Source organism: Symphodus melops (assembly GCF_947650265.1).
Source record: "Symphodus melops genome assembly, chromosome: 14".
Taxonomy (NCBI): domain Eukaryota; kingdom Metazoa; phylum Chordata; class Actinopteri; order Labriformes; family Labridae; genus Symphodus; species Symphodus melops.
The window spans coordinates 12,519,638-12,534,514 of record NC_136704.1 but is presented as its reverse complement, the minus strand read 5'-3'; the positions used below and the strand labels follow the sequence as shown (position 1 = coordinate 12,534,514).

At 41.4% G+C, this 14,877-nt stretch overlaps 1 protein-coding gene across 2 annotated transcripts in view; it reads right to left on the bottom strand.

Annotated features, from left to right (window-relative positions):
- LOC306835009 (uncharacterized protein) overlaps nucleotides 1–14,877 on the bottom strand; it is a 93,888-nt gene that overhangs the window by 76,109 nt on the left and 2,902 nt on the right. For both annotated transcript variants that reach the window (XM_079361377.1, XM_079361378.1), the window contains exons 2-3: nucleotides 14,151–14,300; nucleotides 3,444–3,514 (exon numbers count right to left, since the gene is read on the bottom strand). In XM_079361377.1, the coding sequence (XP_079217503.1) occupies nucleotides 3,444–3,514; nucleotides 14,151–14,300 (221 nt within the window). The remainder of the gene's footprint in view (nucleotides 1–3,443; nucleotides 3,515–14,150; nucleotides 14,301–14,877) is intronic.

Here is a 14,877-nt window from a genome sequence, read left to right as displayed (position 1 = left end):
CATGTAGATCGTCTGTTGCCTCCGAGTCCCCAGGGTGATGTTTGACACAGCCTGGGTGCTGCCACAGCAATTAACCTCCCTGTTAATGAGAAGGGCTCTGTCAAGCTGCCAGATGGCACCGCCTGGCACGCTGCCATGCACACACGCGCACGCACACACACGCACACACACACTCCATTCACTCTCACAAGTGCATACATACACATTTATGAGCATGCACACTTAAGCACACGGCTCAGTCTCCCCCCTGCTACACACCTAACTGTTGCTGGTTGTCATTGCCTCTCATCCCTTCCTCACCCGGCCCCTCCCTCTTCCCTTCTCTCCTCTATTGTCTTCAATGGCTCTCCAACCCCCCTATCCACCCCTCCCTCCCTCCCGCCCTCCCACCCTCCATCTCTGGCAGCTGCTTATCCATGTCGCAGCACTGCAGATGTCACAACTCACCAGCTGGGAAACAGCAGGGAGGAGAATACAGAGGGAGATTTTAGAAGAGAGGAGGACTTTGTTTCATCTCCATATTTGACATTTGGTTTTGACATGCAACCAAGGGGAAAAGGATTTATAGATTTATTCTTGATTGTTTGATTGATTTTGTCACTGGGTTGCTCCTTTTGGGATTTTGTGTTGAATAAAGTTTGTACTAAAAAAAAAAAAAAAAGAGAGTTTCGTATAATCGTGAAATTGATATGCAACTACTTATGAGTGTACAACTGGGTATGAGCTGTGTGTACTAATATTCTGGGTTAGTTTATGTATGTGTGTATGTGTGTGTGTGTGTGTTAATGAGCGTGGCACTTGGCCGGGGCACGGCCAACTGTGTACGCCCGCCTGCGTGTCAACACAGCAGCCCACCAGGCCTGCGTATTGATCAGTTAGCTTGGCCTAATAGGAGAAGAGGAGCCTGACCTGGGAAAGTCAATATGGAGAAAAAGAGACATATCCTCCTCCGGTCCTAAGAGGAAAATGCGGGAGAGAGAGGGAGGGAAAGAAAGGAGGAAGGAGGGAAAGAAAGACAGAGGGATGAGAGAGAGAGAGAGAGAGAGAGAGAGAGAGAGAGAGAGAGAGAGAGAGAGAGAGAGAGAGAGAGAGAGAGCTGTAATATTGTCCTTGCACAGAAGGAAGACTCGAGAGACTTCAAAATAAAAAGCTGGACGATGGAAAAACAAGCAACGCCATGAGGAAAATAATAATGTAACTATAATGAACCTCCCGTCTCCTTAGCTTTAATATCTTATCACTTTTGTTAACAAAGAAAAGTTTTGAATTAGAACGGTTACACTGAGGGATACTGTCGGAATCTGAAATAAGTTAAGTTCCTACCTCTCCCAAATGAGAATCAGGATGTTCTGTCAGAGCTTTTTTTTTTTTTTTTTTTTTTTTTACCTGACTAACTTTCAGCATTTGACTGCTTTTGGCAAAGGAAAACAGCACTCGGGTTAACTCAAGTGAGAGAAAAAAAACTCTGCAGGAGACTATACTAAGGGAAATAATTAAAAAAGTTGGGAGGAGACGGAAAATCAAAAAAAAACTGACACCCACTCACACATCAATACATCGATAGATCAATGTGTGTCTACGTATGTGTGTGTGCGCGTGTGTGTGTTCTGTGCTTAGCAGAAATATATAAATAAACCTGTAGATAAACAAAAAACCAGAGGAAACGGAAAAGTAGATAAAAGACTTAGGCTTCACCATGCTCACACACACACACACACACACACACACACACACCTGGCTGAGTGATGCTACCCTGGAGGGTGGCTTCAATCTGATGTGTTTAATGTTGACGCTGGTGGCAAGAAACACACACACTCACCCGCTGTTTCAACCTGCCTGTCATTTCATTTCATGAAACCTGATTTACTCATTTCATTTATTTCTGTTTTTTTTTTTTGTTATCATTATTGTTATTATTATTATTATTATCATTATATGTGCAGCCATTTAAAACGCTCAAGGTGTGATGCAAATCCCCGGGTCTCTGACAGCGAGCGTGCTGAGTGAGGATCCATCACGCCCTTCACTGCCTTTTTCGCAGGAATGGTAAAGAAAGCCTGTAAAGCCACAAACTCAATTGTGCCACATCGTGCCAGACCACTGATTCCTGCTTGGCTGGGTGCTTTAATTGGCTGCACTGCGGGCTGTCAAAGAACTGACTGCTAACTTCAACTTGGCTGTGGTATTAGTTTTGTATGTGACAGATTCTGAAAAAAAACAAATACTGACTGTCATATAATCTAAATGTTTGGAAATCTATTGATTCATTGAATGGTTTTAGACTAAATATTTTCAAGTCAACTTGATGGATACAGAGTTTGACAGACTTCTACTGGTAATACAAAGACTTGATACAGCGATGCAGTCGGAAAAAAAGTGCAGTTATTACATCATGCCAATTGGTATATGTAAGATTTCTCTTTTCAAAAAGTGCCAATGTATCACACTACTCGTTGCTGTTCAGCAGCATTAGGCAATAATTACACCTTGTAGCTTCAGATCGATATCATTGGAAATAGAGTTATTTCACTTCAAGCCTCTCCCCTGTAGAGGAGAAATCTGGTGACATGAAAATCTGGAATGGGTACACATGTACCAGCATAAAGATTTGGATTTAGAAAAATGGAAAATCTTTCATTAGTTTCATCAAAATATGCAAAACTTGAAATGAAAACCTGCATTTCTAGAGAGGTTTAAAGTAGAAACAGAGCGAGTCTTTAGGGGCCTTGGAGCACTGCACGGTGGGGAAATCTCATATAGGGATTTGCATATTGCCAAGGGGACAGTGGTGTTGCATTGACTCCCCAAGGAGCTTCACTTCCCTGAGGAGATACAGAGTCCCTGAGGCCAACTCTGTTACCTTTCTCTCTGCGCTGTGAGGTCTGTGTGTGTGTGTGTGTGTGTGTGTGTGTGTGTGTGTGTGTGTGTGTGTGTGTGTGTGTGTGTGTGTTCAGTCAACTTATGAAGTTATAAAATAAAGAAGTTGTTCGTTATTTGAGTCGAGAGTAAACTTTTCTATGGGGGGGGGGGGGGGGGGGGGGTGCCTTGTTGATCAGAAGGGGAAGCGAAGTTAGAAATGTAGAATCTCTTTATGCAGCGTGTAAATGACTATAAGCTACTTTTAGACTACACGTGACAGTCATCCAATCACAATCCAATCACAATCACATTCACTCAGTGATGGTAAAGAATTTTAACTATTATTTGAGCTTTTTTTTTTTTCTCCCTTCATGATGTCGTCATGATGGCTGCTTCTCTGCGCCGGATATCGTGAGACAGTTAATTTTAGTCAAACTCATTCACATGAAGCTCGAACACTTCTTCCGGAAACAGTGTCGTGCCCAAGGACACTTCAGCATGGAGCTGGGGATTGAACCCCTGCCCTTCCAGTTGATGCGATGACGCCTCTACCACTGAGCCATGTCTGCGTGTACATGGCTTACCTGTGTGCGAGGTGAGCTGCAGGTCCAACAAGCTCCTCCAGGTGTGTAGTCCTCAGATCGTCCTCAGACTCCTTGGAGATAAACAAAATGACATCCAGGTTTCATGATCAACATTTGCAGCTGAAATGATTACCCCATTATTCAATAGGAAATATTCTGGATTCATAGTTTCAATGATTTTACAAGCAATATGTTAAATGCATGATAAGTAGAAGAATAGTCATCGTGCATAAATAGTCTGTGTTTTGACACGAGATAAGAGCCGATGAGATAAAGAATTATTGATCCCACAGTGGGGACTTTCTCTGTTTAAACACGGAACAACAAAGTAACAGAGCTGCACACTGTGCACAGATAATCAAACAGACAAACAAACTGTTGCACACTGTGCGTTAAAAAAAAAAAAAAAAAAAAAAATGTTGAAAAAAGAAGCAACTTGGTGACACAACTTTGGGCTCTGGGTATTTTACACAGCTTAATAATCATCAGATTAAGAAATGCCAATGCACCTAGTATGGAGAGTTCTAGTTCTGGGCCGTGTAGAGATGCATTCTGTAAAGGGTTCTAAAGAAAAAGCATAAATGACGTCTTTTTGTGTAGATGATTTATGATTATATGATCTTTCAAAGGAAGAAAAACACTTCTGTACTTTATTTCCTGACATCAAACTGTTCCAAGAAAGTTCCATTTTCACACTAATACTCCTTTGACTTCTTTTAATTAAATTAGAGCCGATTGAATAAAAGAAAAATCATTTAAGTGCAGTTAACTGAGATCAAGTTCACAGTAGAATAGAGGTGTGAAGTGTGTCGACCCTGACTGATTGCTTGCAAATGTGATCTTTATGACCACGGTAACTGCAGCATATCATCGTTGGGAGAAAAAAAAAAAAAAAAAAAGACAGCATGCAGCTGTATGAACAACTAATGAAAGGAACAAATCTTTCTGCTTTGATCGTTTTCAAAACAGGGCCAACGGTGCACAAATCTCCCAAATCTAATCAGAGAGCTGACAGAATCAAATACAGAAGAAAGAATCGAAAAAGAAATTTGAAATGTGATTACTCTAATGACTCAATCATTTGGCTTTCCTCTTTAGGGATTTCAAAAGAATATATTTGAGACAACAGCAGCACGGCAAGTCACCCTCCCTCGGTGTCCTTTTTCTGGCTGAACATTTTGTCTGTCAGGACAGGTGGAAAATAAGGGTCACATGTTCGTTCAAAAAGAAGACATGAGAATGAATACAAATCAACTGAGTGTCAAAAGGAGACAAACTGCAGCCACGGCCCTACTTCTTCATTACACGTGACTTTAAAGAAGGGAGAGGAAACGCACATGGAGGCTGCCGCAACAGAGACAGAGTCAGACTCATAGAAAAAAAAGGGGGGGGGGGTTGCTGGTGAAATATCGGTCACTCTATGGCTGTGGTGACAGGGGTCACTCTGGGAAAAGGAAATCAATGGTGACAGCAATGACTCACAGGTCAACACATAGCCCTGTTGTTGTTGTTGTGTGTGTGTGTGTGTGTGTGTGTGTGTGTGTGTGTGTGTGTGTGTGTGTGTGTGTGTGTGTGTGTGTGTGTGTGTGTGTGTGTGTGTGTGCTTTAAATATGAGCCTTTTCATTTCAATTATGCATATGCTAGCAGTAAGTGCTTGTCTGAATGAGAGCGAGTTTGATCGGGAGATACGGGCTAGTGAAAGACCAAACTATGCGCACAGGTAGAAACAAAAGTAAGCCGAAAATAAAGTTCTGTGTGTGACTCTTTAGCTGAGTTTTTAATCCACTATTAATGAAGTTCAGGTTTGACTATTCTGACCTCTGCCACTTCAAAAAAAGGGAACAAAAAGTGCAATAAAAAGCAGACTGGTGAGAGCCTCACATTACAAACAGACTTCATGAAGATATTGAAATCTACTTATTCTACTTGTTGATTTGAGCACCCAAAGTCATAAACTATTTTTAAAAAAGCTTTAGTTATGTCTTCCTCAAAAACAGCAAACACAAGCTTCTTCCCCAACAATCATAAAACATTCATATTCGATGCAGCTGCAATGTGACAATGAGAGGACCTGGCGCACTTGGAGGTCAGTGGCTAATAAAGGTAGGCTGTGTGTGTGTGTGTGTGTGTGTGTGTGTGTGTGTGTGTGTGTGTGTGAGTGTCAATAAGTGTGTCTATCTGTGTCTGCATGCCGTATATACCCTTGGGTTAGCAGGAGTTACGACCTGCTTACATTATTAAGGTGAGTAGTAGGCTGCGTTATGTATGCCTAAACAGCCAGTCCATTCATTACAGATGCAATCCCCTAAGTACATGAATAAGCACACACGGGCCTACTCTCGCTCTCTCTCTCTCTGCTTCTCTGAACTGTAAAGGAGACAAAATATTGGTGTGATGCAGAGCGCTTTAGATAAATCAGAAACAGGAGCAAATTAATAATAAGGAATAAAACAGCATTAGCTGATTAAGTATGTATGGCAGAGTGGCGGCTGTAATTTACAGGCAGCTGGGGTTGGGTGTCCGGAATAAGGTCTCATTACGGTCCAGTGTGTGTGTGTGTGTGTGTACGCGCATGCACGTGTGTGTCCATCCCGTTAGTAATTCGTCACCAGTGGTCTCAGGTTTATGAAAAGGCCTGCAATCTATGATAATGAGCCCTGTGAAGGTTATGACCACAGTAAACTCATTTGTTAGAGGGAGGGGTTCTGTGTGTGTGTGCGTGTGTGTGTGTGTGTATATGAGTAATACGTGTAATTATAGAGGGTCGGAATTTACTATTAAAGTAATGGTCAAAATAAGCACGAGTGAAAGAAAGAGTAGCACGGGGAGTGAGAGAGAAAAAAAAGAGAGCACATTACATGGACGTTGCATCACATCACTTAGTTTCCAACAAACAGAACGGGCAAATGCAAGGCGTTCTCATAAGAAGGTAGTCCCGTCTGTAATGAGCAGCACAGATACTTCTGAAGCGATCACATCTCAGACTCCAGGAGAGGAGAGGAGGCAGGGCTGGGGAAAAGAGTCAAACAAAACCTGTCACTGTGGGTCTGATCCACGTTTGACTCAAGTGGTGGTACTGGAGGTACATTTAAAGTTGAAGTTCTAGTTCAGATTGCAGGACTGGGAATATAAATAGAATATATAAAAAAGGTAGAAGCATTGTAAGAGAACGAAAAGAAAAAGAGATTTTGAGTAAAGGTAACACTCCGACATAAACAGATTCAGGTGTCTTCTCTCCTCATCCAACTCTGTTTCTCTTTCCCTTCCCCTCCGTCTCTATTGTTGTGTTTCCAGGCACAAACCGCTCCTCGTCTCCTCCGGTCTCATCCACTTGCCCCTCACCCACGCCTCCTCTTCTCTCTCTCTCTCTCCCTCCCTCTCCCTCTTCCCCACCTCAATATTTTTTTTTTCTTGTTTCTTTTCTATCTGAAAATAGCCATCCATTTACGCAATCATTCCATTTTTTTTCCTCCTCCCATCCATTTCTTTTGTCTGGAGCTAGGTCAACTGGAAGCAACAGAGGAGAAAAAACAAAGGCAGGAACATGTGTGTGTATGTGTGTGTGGGTGTGAGTGTGTGTGTGTGTGAGTGAGTCACCAGATCACAACAGAAAGCAATGAATGAAAAAAAAAAAAAAAGTAAGATAAAGAACAGTGCGACTCATGATGATGGTGACTGGAAGGAACGTGCCAGCGTCTTGTTCTACTACGGTTAGGCCTGCATGTTCAGCCTGAGTGTGTCTCAAAAATGCGGGCTTTAATTTAGCCCAGAGTGAGCTTGATGCAAGTGTAAAGTGATGCAACTATGATGATAGCCCAGAGGAAAAAAAAAAACACACACACACACACGTGCTGCCTTACATTCAGGGTTTTTAATCCTGTCCTATATTGTAACAAAACTCCATGGCATCCAAATGCACTTGACAAACCTCAGATGTAAACGTATGAGCGGGAGCAAGTCACAGTTTATTCAGTCATTTCTCTAACAATTTCTTATGATGCCTTTAAAAAAGATATTTTACTATGGGTGTGGTGTGCAGAGCAGGAGTCGATGCAGGACCTGACTGTAAAGGGACTCAACTGATCACAAAATCATCATGCTTCAGATTCTACGAGCAGCAGCTTGAAAATATAAAAACATGCATTTATTGCTGATTGACTGGGAGAAAGTATATAAACCTTACTTATAAACCAGGGAGGCGATAACAAACCCTCAAAGGCAGATATCAGACCCAGGTAGATTATGATGTTTACTCCATATTGCTGCACAAACTGCTAAAGCATTAGCATGGAGTGTCATAGTTCTTCTGTGACTAATATTTTCATTGATTGTATAGTTTTTTTCTTTTTGAAGGGACACGGGTCATTTCTTAATTCCAAAATGTAAGAAAATAAAAAAAAAAAAAGAAGAAAGGTTTTAGCAGATCACCTTCACACCAAATGCGAGTGGTGCTCAACATGTCCCGACAATACAAGTTGTGTCCACTCCAAACTTGGAACTATCATGAATGACAGTCCAGGTAAGGGAGCGCACCGTCCTTCCAGTGAATCAGATGGGCGAGTTACAGTTCCATCCTCTGGCTGATATATTAACAAAGGTTTACAAGGGCAGTGCACTACATATGTAAGTTTGGCCTTATGGCTGACCTTACAATGCACTTAGTATCCTGTACAGGGAGTAATGCTCTAGCCACTCCTACAAGCCATTTATTCCAGCTAACGACCGTCAAGCACTCATAAATCAGCATTAGGAACCTCTTTCGCCCTCTCTCTCTCTCGTTTAGCATCCCCTCCTCATGCACCCCCCCCCCCCCCCCCCACCCCCCATCCCATCCCTCTGATGTTTTCTGTCGCTTTCTCTCGGCCTCTCTTGTCTTCGCCCTTGTCCACGTTTTAAAATGTAACTCTTAAATGTTCTCCCATCAGCCCACTTGCTTCCTCATAGTATTTTGCAGTTTACCCATCTAACCCTGCTTTTTTTTTTTTTGTAACCCTTTTTCCCTTTTCCGTCTCACTTTTCTCACTCCTCTGTCTTTCTGATGTTTATGCATTGGTCCGTTTGCCTCCTGCCATCCATCCTCTCTCGCCCTCTCATTCTGGAAATTCCTTCCCCTGCAGATAGAGACGGCATCCCTGAAATGTGTAACCCGGTATTGGCACCTCTATTGATTTTAATTAAGCTAATTAGTTCATTATTTGAAAGATCAAACAGGGGCATCCATTACCGCATAGAGAGAGAGACTCGGAGTCGGGGGGGGGGGGGGGGGGTATAGGAAAGGGAGGAGGGCAGTGAAGTTAATATGGTAATGAAGACGATCAATTATCACTCACAGCAAAGTCATTAACAACAGCATTAGCATAGTCAACCATCGCAACCCCCTGACCTCCAGTGCGCCGGCTTTCTTACTCTTCGTCCAGCATGCTCTCCGAGCAGCTGCTAAATGTGCGAGTGTTTGTGAGAGAGAGAAAAAAAAAGGGGGAGTTGATAAAGGTCACTCAGTTCAAAGACAGTTTTTTTATGCAGACATGAAATCGGTTTCCACCTTCATTCACTCAATCGAGCAGTTTACTCATACGAGGTCAGGTTTGGAGCTCACAGGTAGTCGGAGGCTTTTTTCCTAAAACAAAATGAATTATACAAAAGTAGTGCTGCTCACTCGTCACCTACGGGCCTCATTACATCTGTGGTGACCCTGTCCTCTGCCTGGATTTTGAGGTTTGGACTGACTCGGATGCTTCTGGGCGGAGGTTTCGATGCGTTCCCCTCAGCCAATGACAGCGCGCTGGTGACTTAAGAGGAGAGGCTACAATTCAGCAAATGGGCGCCATTATGGGCGCCAGCGAATATTGCAGACGTGGGCGTAGCGGCAAAGAAGGAAAATGTAACCATAGAGCAGCGATGAGCTCAGGTAGAGGGGCCCAGATTGAAGGTTGACGATGCAACGAACATTGCTCCTGACTTTACCTTAAAATGCTAAATAGACCAGCCTGTGTAAGTAACACAGTACAGATAGAGTGAGCAAGAGGTTGCATGCTTTGTTTTTTGGTCATTGAAAACAATTAACTAATCAGTAAATGGGTGCATAGAATTTATATTTTTGTTGCCATAGGAGTGAAATCATTTGGTTGTTACTGGTACCATATCACACAAATTAAGATTCTGGTTATGTGCTAATAATGCAAACAGAAAATCCTTTCATGTGAAAACCTTTCTTGACAATAAACCTCAGTTCTGATTCTGTGTGCGGTAAGCAACAGAGTCGGGTCAAAAGTTGAAGTCATTCAAAAAGCAGGGTCTTGGCTAATTCCATGAAAGTTCCTCCTTCGCCAAGAAGAAGTTGCTGTTGTTGTTTTTTTTTATCCAACACAGCAGCTTCACTAGAACTTACAGCCTTATGTACTGTTTTTGTTTAACTGCAGTCAAGACAACAGAATGGGTCTTAAGAGTGCAACTATGGAGGGTTCTCCACATGACAGGAAAAATGATGTTCTCATTAGCGGGGATTAAGTCATGAGACCAGTTTGTTTTTTTCATAAGGTTCCCGAGCCTAAAGATTTTAATAGCCCCTGTTCTGCAGTTTATGGGGAGTGTCATAAATAGTCACTTTGTGAATCACACAAAAATTGGAGACTCTCATCACAGCTGGAGATATTCCCAGCATGCAGTTGGCAAATTTGTACTCGACACTTGTTTAACCTATTTGTTTATTCTCAGATAACAAGACAAAAGAAAATTAGGTCTTTTTTTAGGACTGTGCCTTTTTTGCTATTTTTTACGATGAAACACGACAAAATAGCAAGTGCAGACAAAGAGTCTCAAAAACATGTTTGCTTACATGTGGGTGTTTTCAGTGTGCCGTATATGATCATAATTTGAGAATTGTGTGGGAATGATGAGGATGAGTGGATCAAAGGGAAGGCCAGTGATCCCGAATGATCTCTACTGATCTGTTTTGATCTCTTCTGATCCCCCTCAGGCCGCTACAGTCCCCCACACTGCCCTGCAGGCCAGAGGCTAAACTCTGGGAATTAAAAAAAAAAAAAAATCTACCCAACACACACATAGAAGCCTCCACATGTCAACACGTACAAAACTAAACTGCAAACACATTCAAAGACATGTTATCCTTATCGATAAAAAACACAATTTTGAACCATACAAGAAGGATTAATAGATTACAGGTGGGGGAGAATAAGATGTACATAAGACGAGTACATGTCAGATATTGCTTGAGGTTTTCTTTATAATAGAAATCCTGAGGAGAAATTAAAAAAAAAGGCTAAGCTAAGTGACTTGTGACAGCAGCATTTAGTCGTTTAAAAAGTCCATGTAATTGTTCAAGATCTTTTTGTTGTCTTTGATCTTGAACCCTTTGAAAGAGTCAAGACAAACTCGAAACAGAAGAGTTTGGCAGTTTGACCATCAACCCATCTTAACATCTGTTTCTGACGCACTCACATGATGGACATCGACTAACATATTAAAGTTGAAACCCGAAGTTGGGAATCAACTCGTCAGACAAAGTGTCTTCGAGCAGGATACTGAAACGCAGTCAACTAAAGAAACTGTTCTGCCGTTGCCCTTGTGCATGTGACCTGCTTGGAATAACGCAAGTGGAAAGAAACATTTCTACAGAGATCATAAAGTGCCAATTCTCTTGCATTATATGATTACTAATCCTTAAGCTTCCAAAATGTCAACCTAGGGTATAACCCAGAAAATTGAAGGAAATTACTTTAAAGAACTTTCCCAGAAGTGTCCTCCTAAGACTCATAATAACGGTTTTATTGCAACAGAATGACACAAAGAAAGTTCAGCATTTTCCTTTCAAATGTTTCACTTTCTGGAAAGCAAGTTTACTATAGAAACTAATACTGGCCAAAGAACTGCTCGGACTGGAAGCCTACACCGACGCTGCAACAGATTCTCTTGAGTGAAACAATGCTCTTTTATTCAGCTGCCAATGGGAAAGCCAACAATAGATTTAACAACCTTCAAAATCCCAAATGACCTGCATCAACGAGTACTGAGCAGGATCAAATCTATGGCAGTAAGAGCTTGTTGTCGTTATTCACCATACACTGTTTTACTCAACGTACGAGGCAAACAATATGATGCTACATCCGTCTGCCTATGGATGATAAGGAGACAATAGGCTAATTGCAGCAGTCTGAAACATACAATACAAGCCTTAGATTTCAGGATTATGACCACAAAACAAACTCTGCAGTGTTCATTAAAGTTCAACCTTATTGTGCATCAACAAGACCATACACTGCGATTCAATCAGACGTTAGCCAAGCTCCTATTACAGAGCTCATTGCATCGTTTACATGGTGGAACGGTCCATAAGTAGCTCTAAATGCTCTTCATTTGATTGGATTTCACATTATGGACATCAGAGCAGAAACACACTGTTGTCCCCTGGCTGTCCTAATAGACTGTTGAGTGAAGCAGTCCATTTGTTTGTATTTGTTTACCAATCTAGAGCCTGAAAACACACAAAGTAGCATAAACAGACAGCGAGAGCATCATTTAAGACGGGTGAAAATGGAGATTCAAGAGCTCAGGGTCGATAGTGCGCCAACACACTACTCTGTTACGCGGTGTCCTTTTAAACGGCAGAGGTCGTTTTTCTCGTCACACAATAAAAACAGACAATGTCGCACAATCTGATTCATAATTACTTCCTTTTAAATATTTCCTTTTCCATCCATGTTCTGTCTCCTGCAGTAACAAGCCACAGAAATCTTTCACCATTCTGTCGGTATTTTCTGGAGTTGGTAAGTGGGACACATATGAGACAGCCGATCAGTCAAAGCATCAGACAAAGACCGATAGAGGATAGAGTTGATGCTGTTTTTATGTTGCTACAGCAATGACATTGAAGAAATGATGTTTTAAATTAGCAAGAGTTCAAGCTGACAGCTTTAAGTGTTGAGAAATACAAAGTGTTATGTTACATTGACCTTTGCAACCAGTGGAGGGAGAACAAAAAGCTCGCCCTCTGACCTACTGCATAATAGCAGATAAGTACGTTGATGTATAATTGGCCATAATTACTTTTGTGTGAAAATCCATCTAGAATAGTGAATATTGACAGAGGCCTGGACATAGCTGAAAAGGAACAATACCTTCAGGTCACTACATCGAGTGAAGTCTTTATAGTTCTACTTTATGTTAATTCGAAAATTCAGATGCTATCCTGACAGAAATAACTACTGTACTTCCCTAAAGCATTTTTGCTTGCAAATTTCCACCTTTAGTCCCCTCAGAAAGAATGATAATTTGTGGTTTCCTCAGTAAAACGGCAGGGGCCACAGATATTCAAAGATAATAACAGAGGACCTTTCTTTGTTTGACTTCTCTTTCGTTTACATGCAGCTTATCCTGTCGAGTTCACAGTATCTTTACCGAAAGGTCTCAACAAAGAATTTTTACTATTATGATTGGGGACTATTACATGCCTCCATGCTTGTCCTAATTGCTTTTCTCTATTGCTATTATTATATATAGTGATATTAGTCTGCCTAAACAATACGGGATGATGGACTCGCACCATCTCTGTTGATTGGATTCCATAAAGTCAAAGGGGACTTGGCCTTGTTGTATTGCATACAAACAAAGAATCTTGGAGACAACAGAACAAAAGAGGAGTAAAGAAATCTGTGAGCTGTTATTCTGTGCTGCTTTTTATCCTTTTTTTTGTATTAAAAATAATGCACTAACTCTGAAAAGAATGGACAAGACAACACCTCGCCTCAAATGAAGCCGAAGGACATAGAGCTTCCCTGAATGGCTGCAATAAAGGTCATAAACGCCCCCCCCCACACACACACACACACACACACACACATTTTCATCATGATAGTTATTTTTAGGCTTCTTTATGTTCAAACCATCTTCTTATCTCAGAAGCTTCTTTTTTATTCGCAAAAGGTAAAACACCATGATTGACCGCTCTGTTGATGAATGTGGCTCCTACGTTGCTGTGCGTATCGGATCACAGTCAAAGAGAAATGGCCAGGGGAAATGTTACCACTACTAACAGAAAAAAAAAGTTACTGAACTTCCACAGCTGTGAGCGTCTGTTTCAAACTGGAAGAGACTGTAAAAAAAGGGGGTCTTTGTAGTTTAATAGGTAATGTGCATGTTTTTGTTTGGGGAAGCGGCGTGACACAACCACTGCAGCTCCTCCCACCGATCCGTACTTCATGTTTGTGTACAGTCTATGACTTAACGTTTTATTCTGACCTCTACTCCACTTCGTTTACCTAAACCACATGTTCAAAAACACTTTGCAGGGTTTAAAGTGTACATCTGAGTCTGGTGTTTGTTTTTTTATCTTCGTTTAGCTTAAAAGGTTTTTAATGACTTTTTTATGCAAGTGTGGCGGACGGTAGCCATCGGTATACTCTGGTAGCTGATTCCATTTTCTGACATGCTGAAATCAATATTCCTAACCTGATTACTTAACCCCTTACATTTCTTTTAAGTTGATGATATTTAGGTGAATTTTGACCCTGTCATTTTACTATGAAACTTTTTCTTTACATGATCAAAAACCTTTTGTCTTGGGAATGGTCACCACTTTTTTGTCCATTAAGAAATACACCATGTATTTTGGGGGGATAAATCGCCTTAAAAACAGTGGTGATACTCTACATTACATGCTATACAATGTTTTTTTGTTTTTTTAAACTTACGTCCAAAACGCAATCGCAGGTTTGTAGCTCAATTCCCACATCAGAAACCTTGTGGTCAGCTTCTTGCTGGAGCTCCTCAATGGTCTGAACCAGGACATTGTTCTGGTCTTCAAGGTCTTTGACATAAGACTGCAGGAAACTCACTTTTCTCTGTGACAAAACAAAAAAAAACAAGAGAGCAGGATCAGACAGTGGTATGTTTGCTGTGGCTGGTCACTGTGATGGGGAAGACTACAACATGCCATGCTGCTATAGTGTCAACACTAACGAGGTGAGTAAACCCTGTTTGTTTGTTTTGTGCTTTTACAACTGGGGATATGAGATACATGTCAAGATCTCAAGAAAACTATCAGAAATGACTTGTTATTATCAGAAAATATGGTCAATAAAACGTATGCATGTCTCTGCCTACTGTCCCTGACCTTGGTGCGGAGTAGATTCCCACTTTTATGGCCCATAACTTTATTAAGTTTATTAAACTGTGTGCCTAATTTGAGGTAAATAAAAAACTTTTTGAAGATCCGCTAGTGACTCTTATTCCTTCCAGCTCAGTCCCTCTCAGAGTGGATGTATTTTCAGTTCAACACCTGAAAATACAGTGTCAACCCCTACTGTCAAATCTGCCACCTTTGTGAAGTCACTCTCCCTGAAGCTATACATCAGTATTATATTATGCGTCTGGGGACGGTATAAACTGCTTGTTGACTTTTGTGGCTGTAGGGGACAG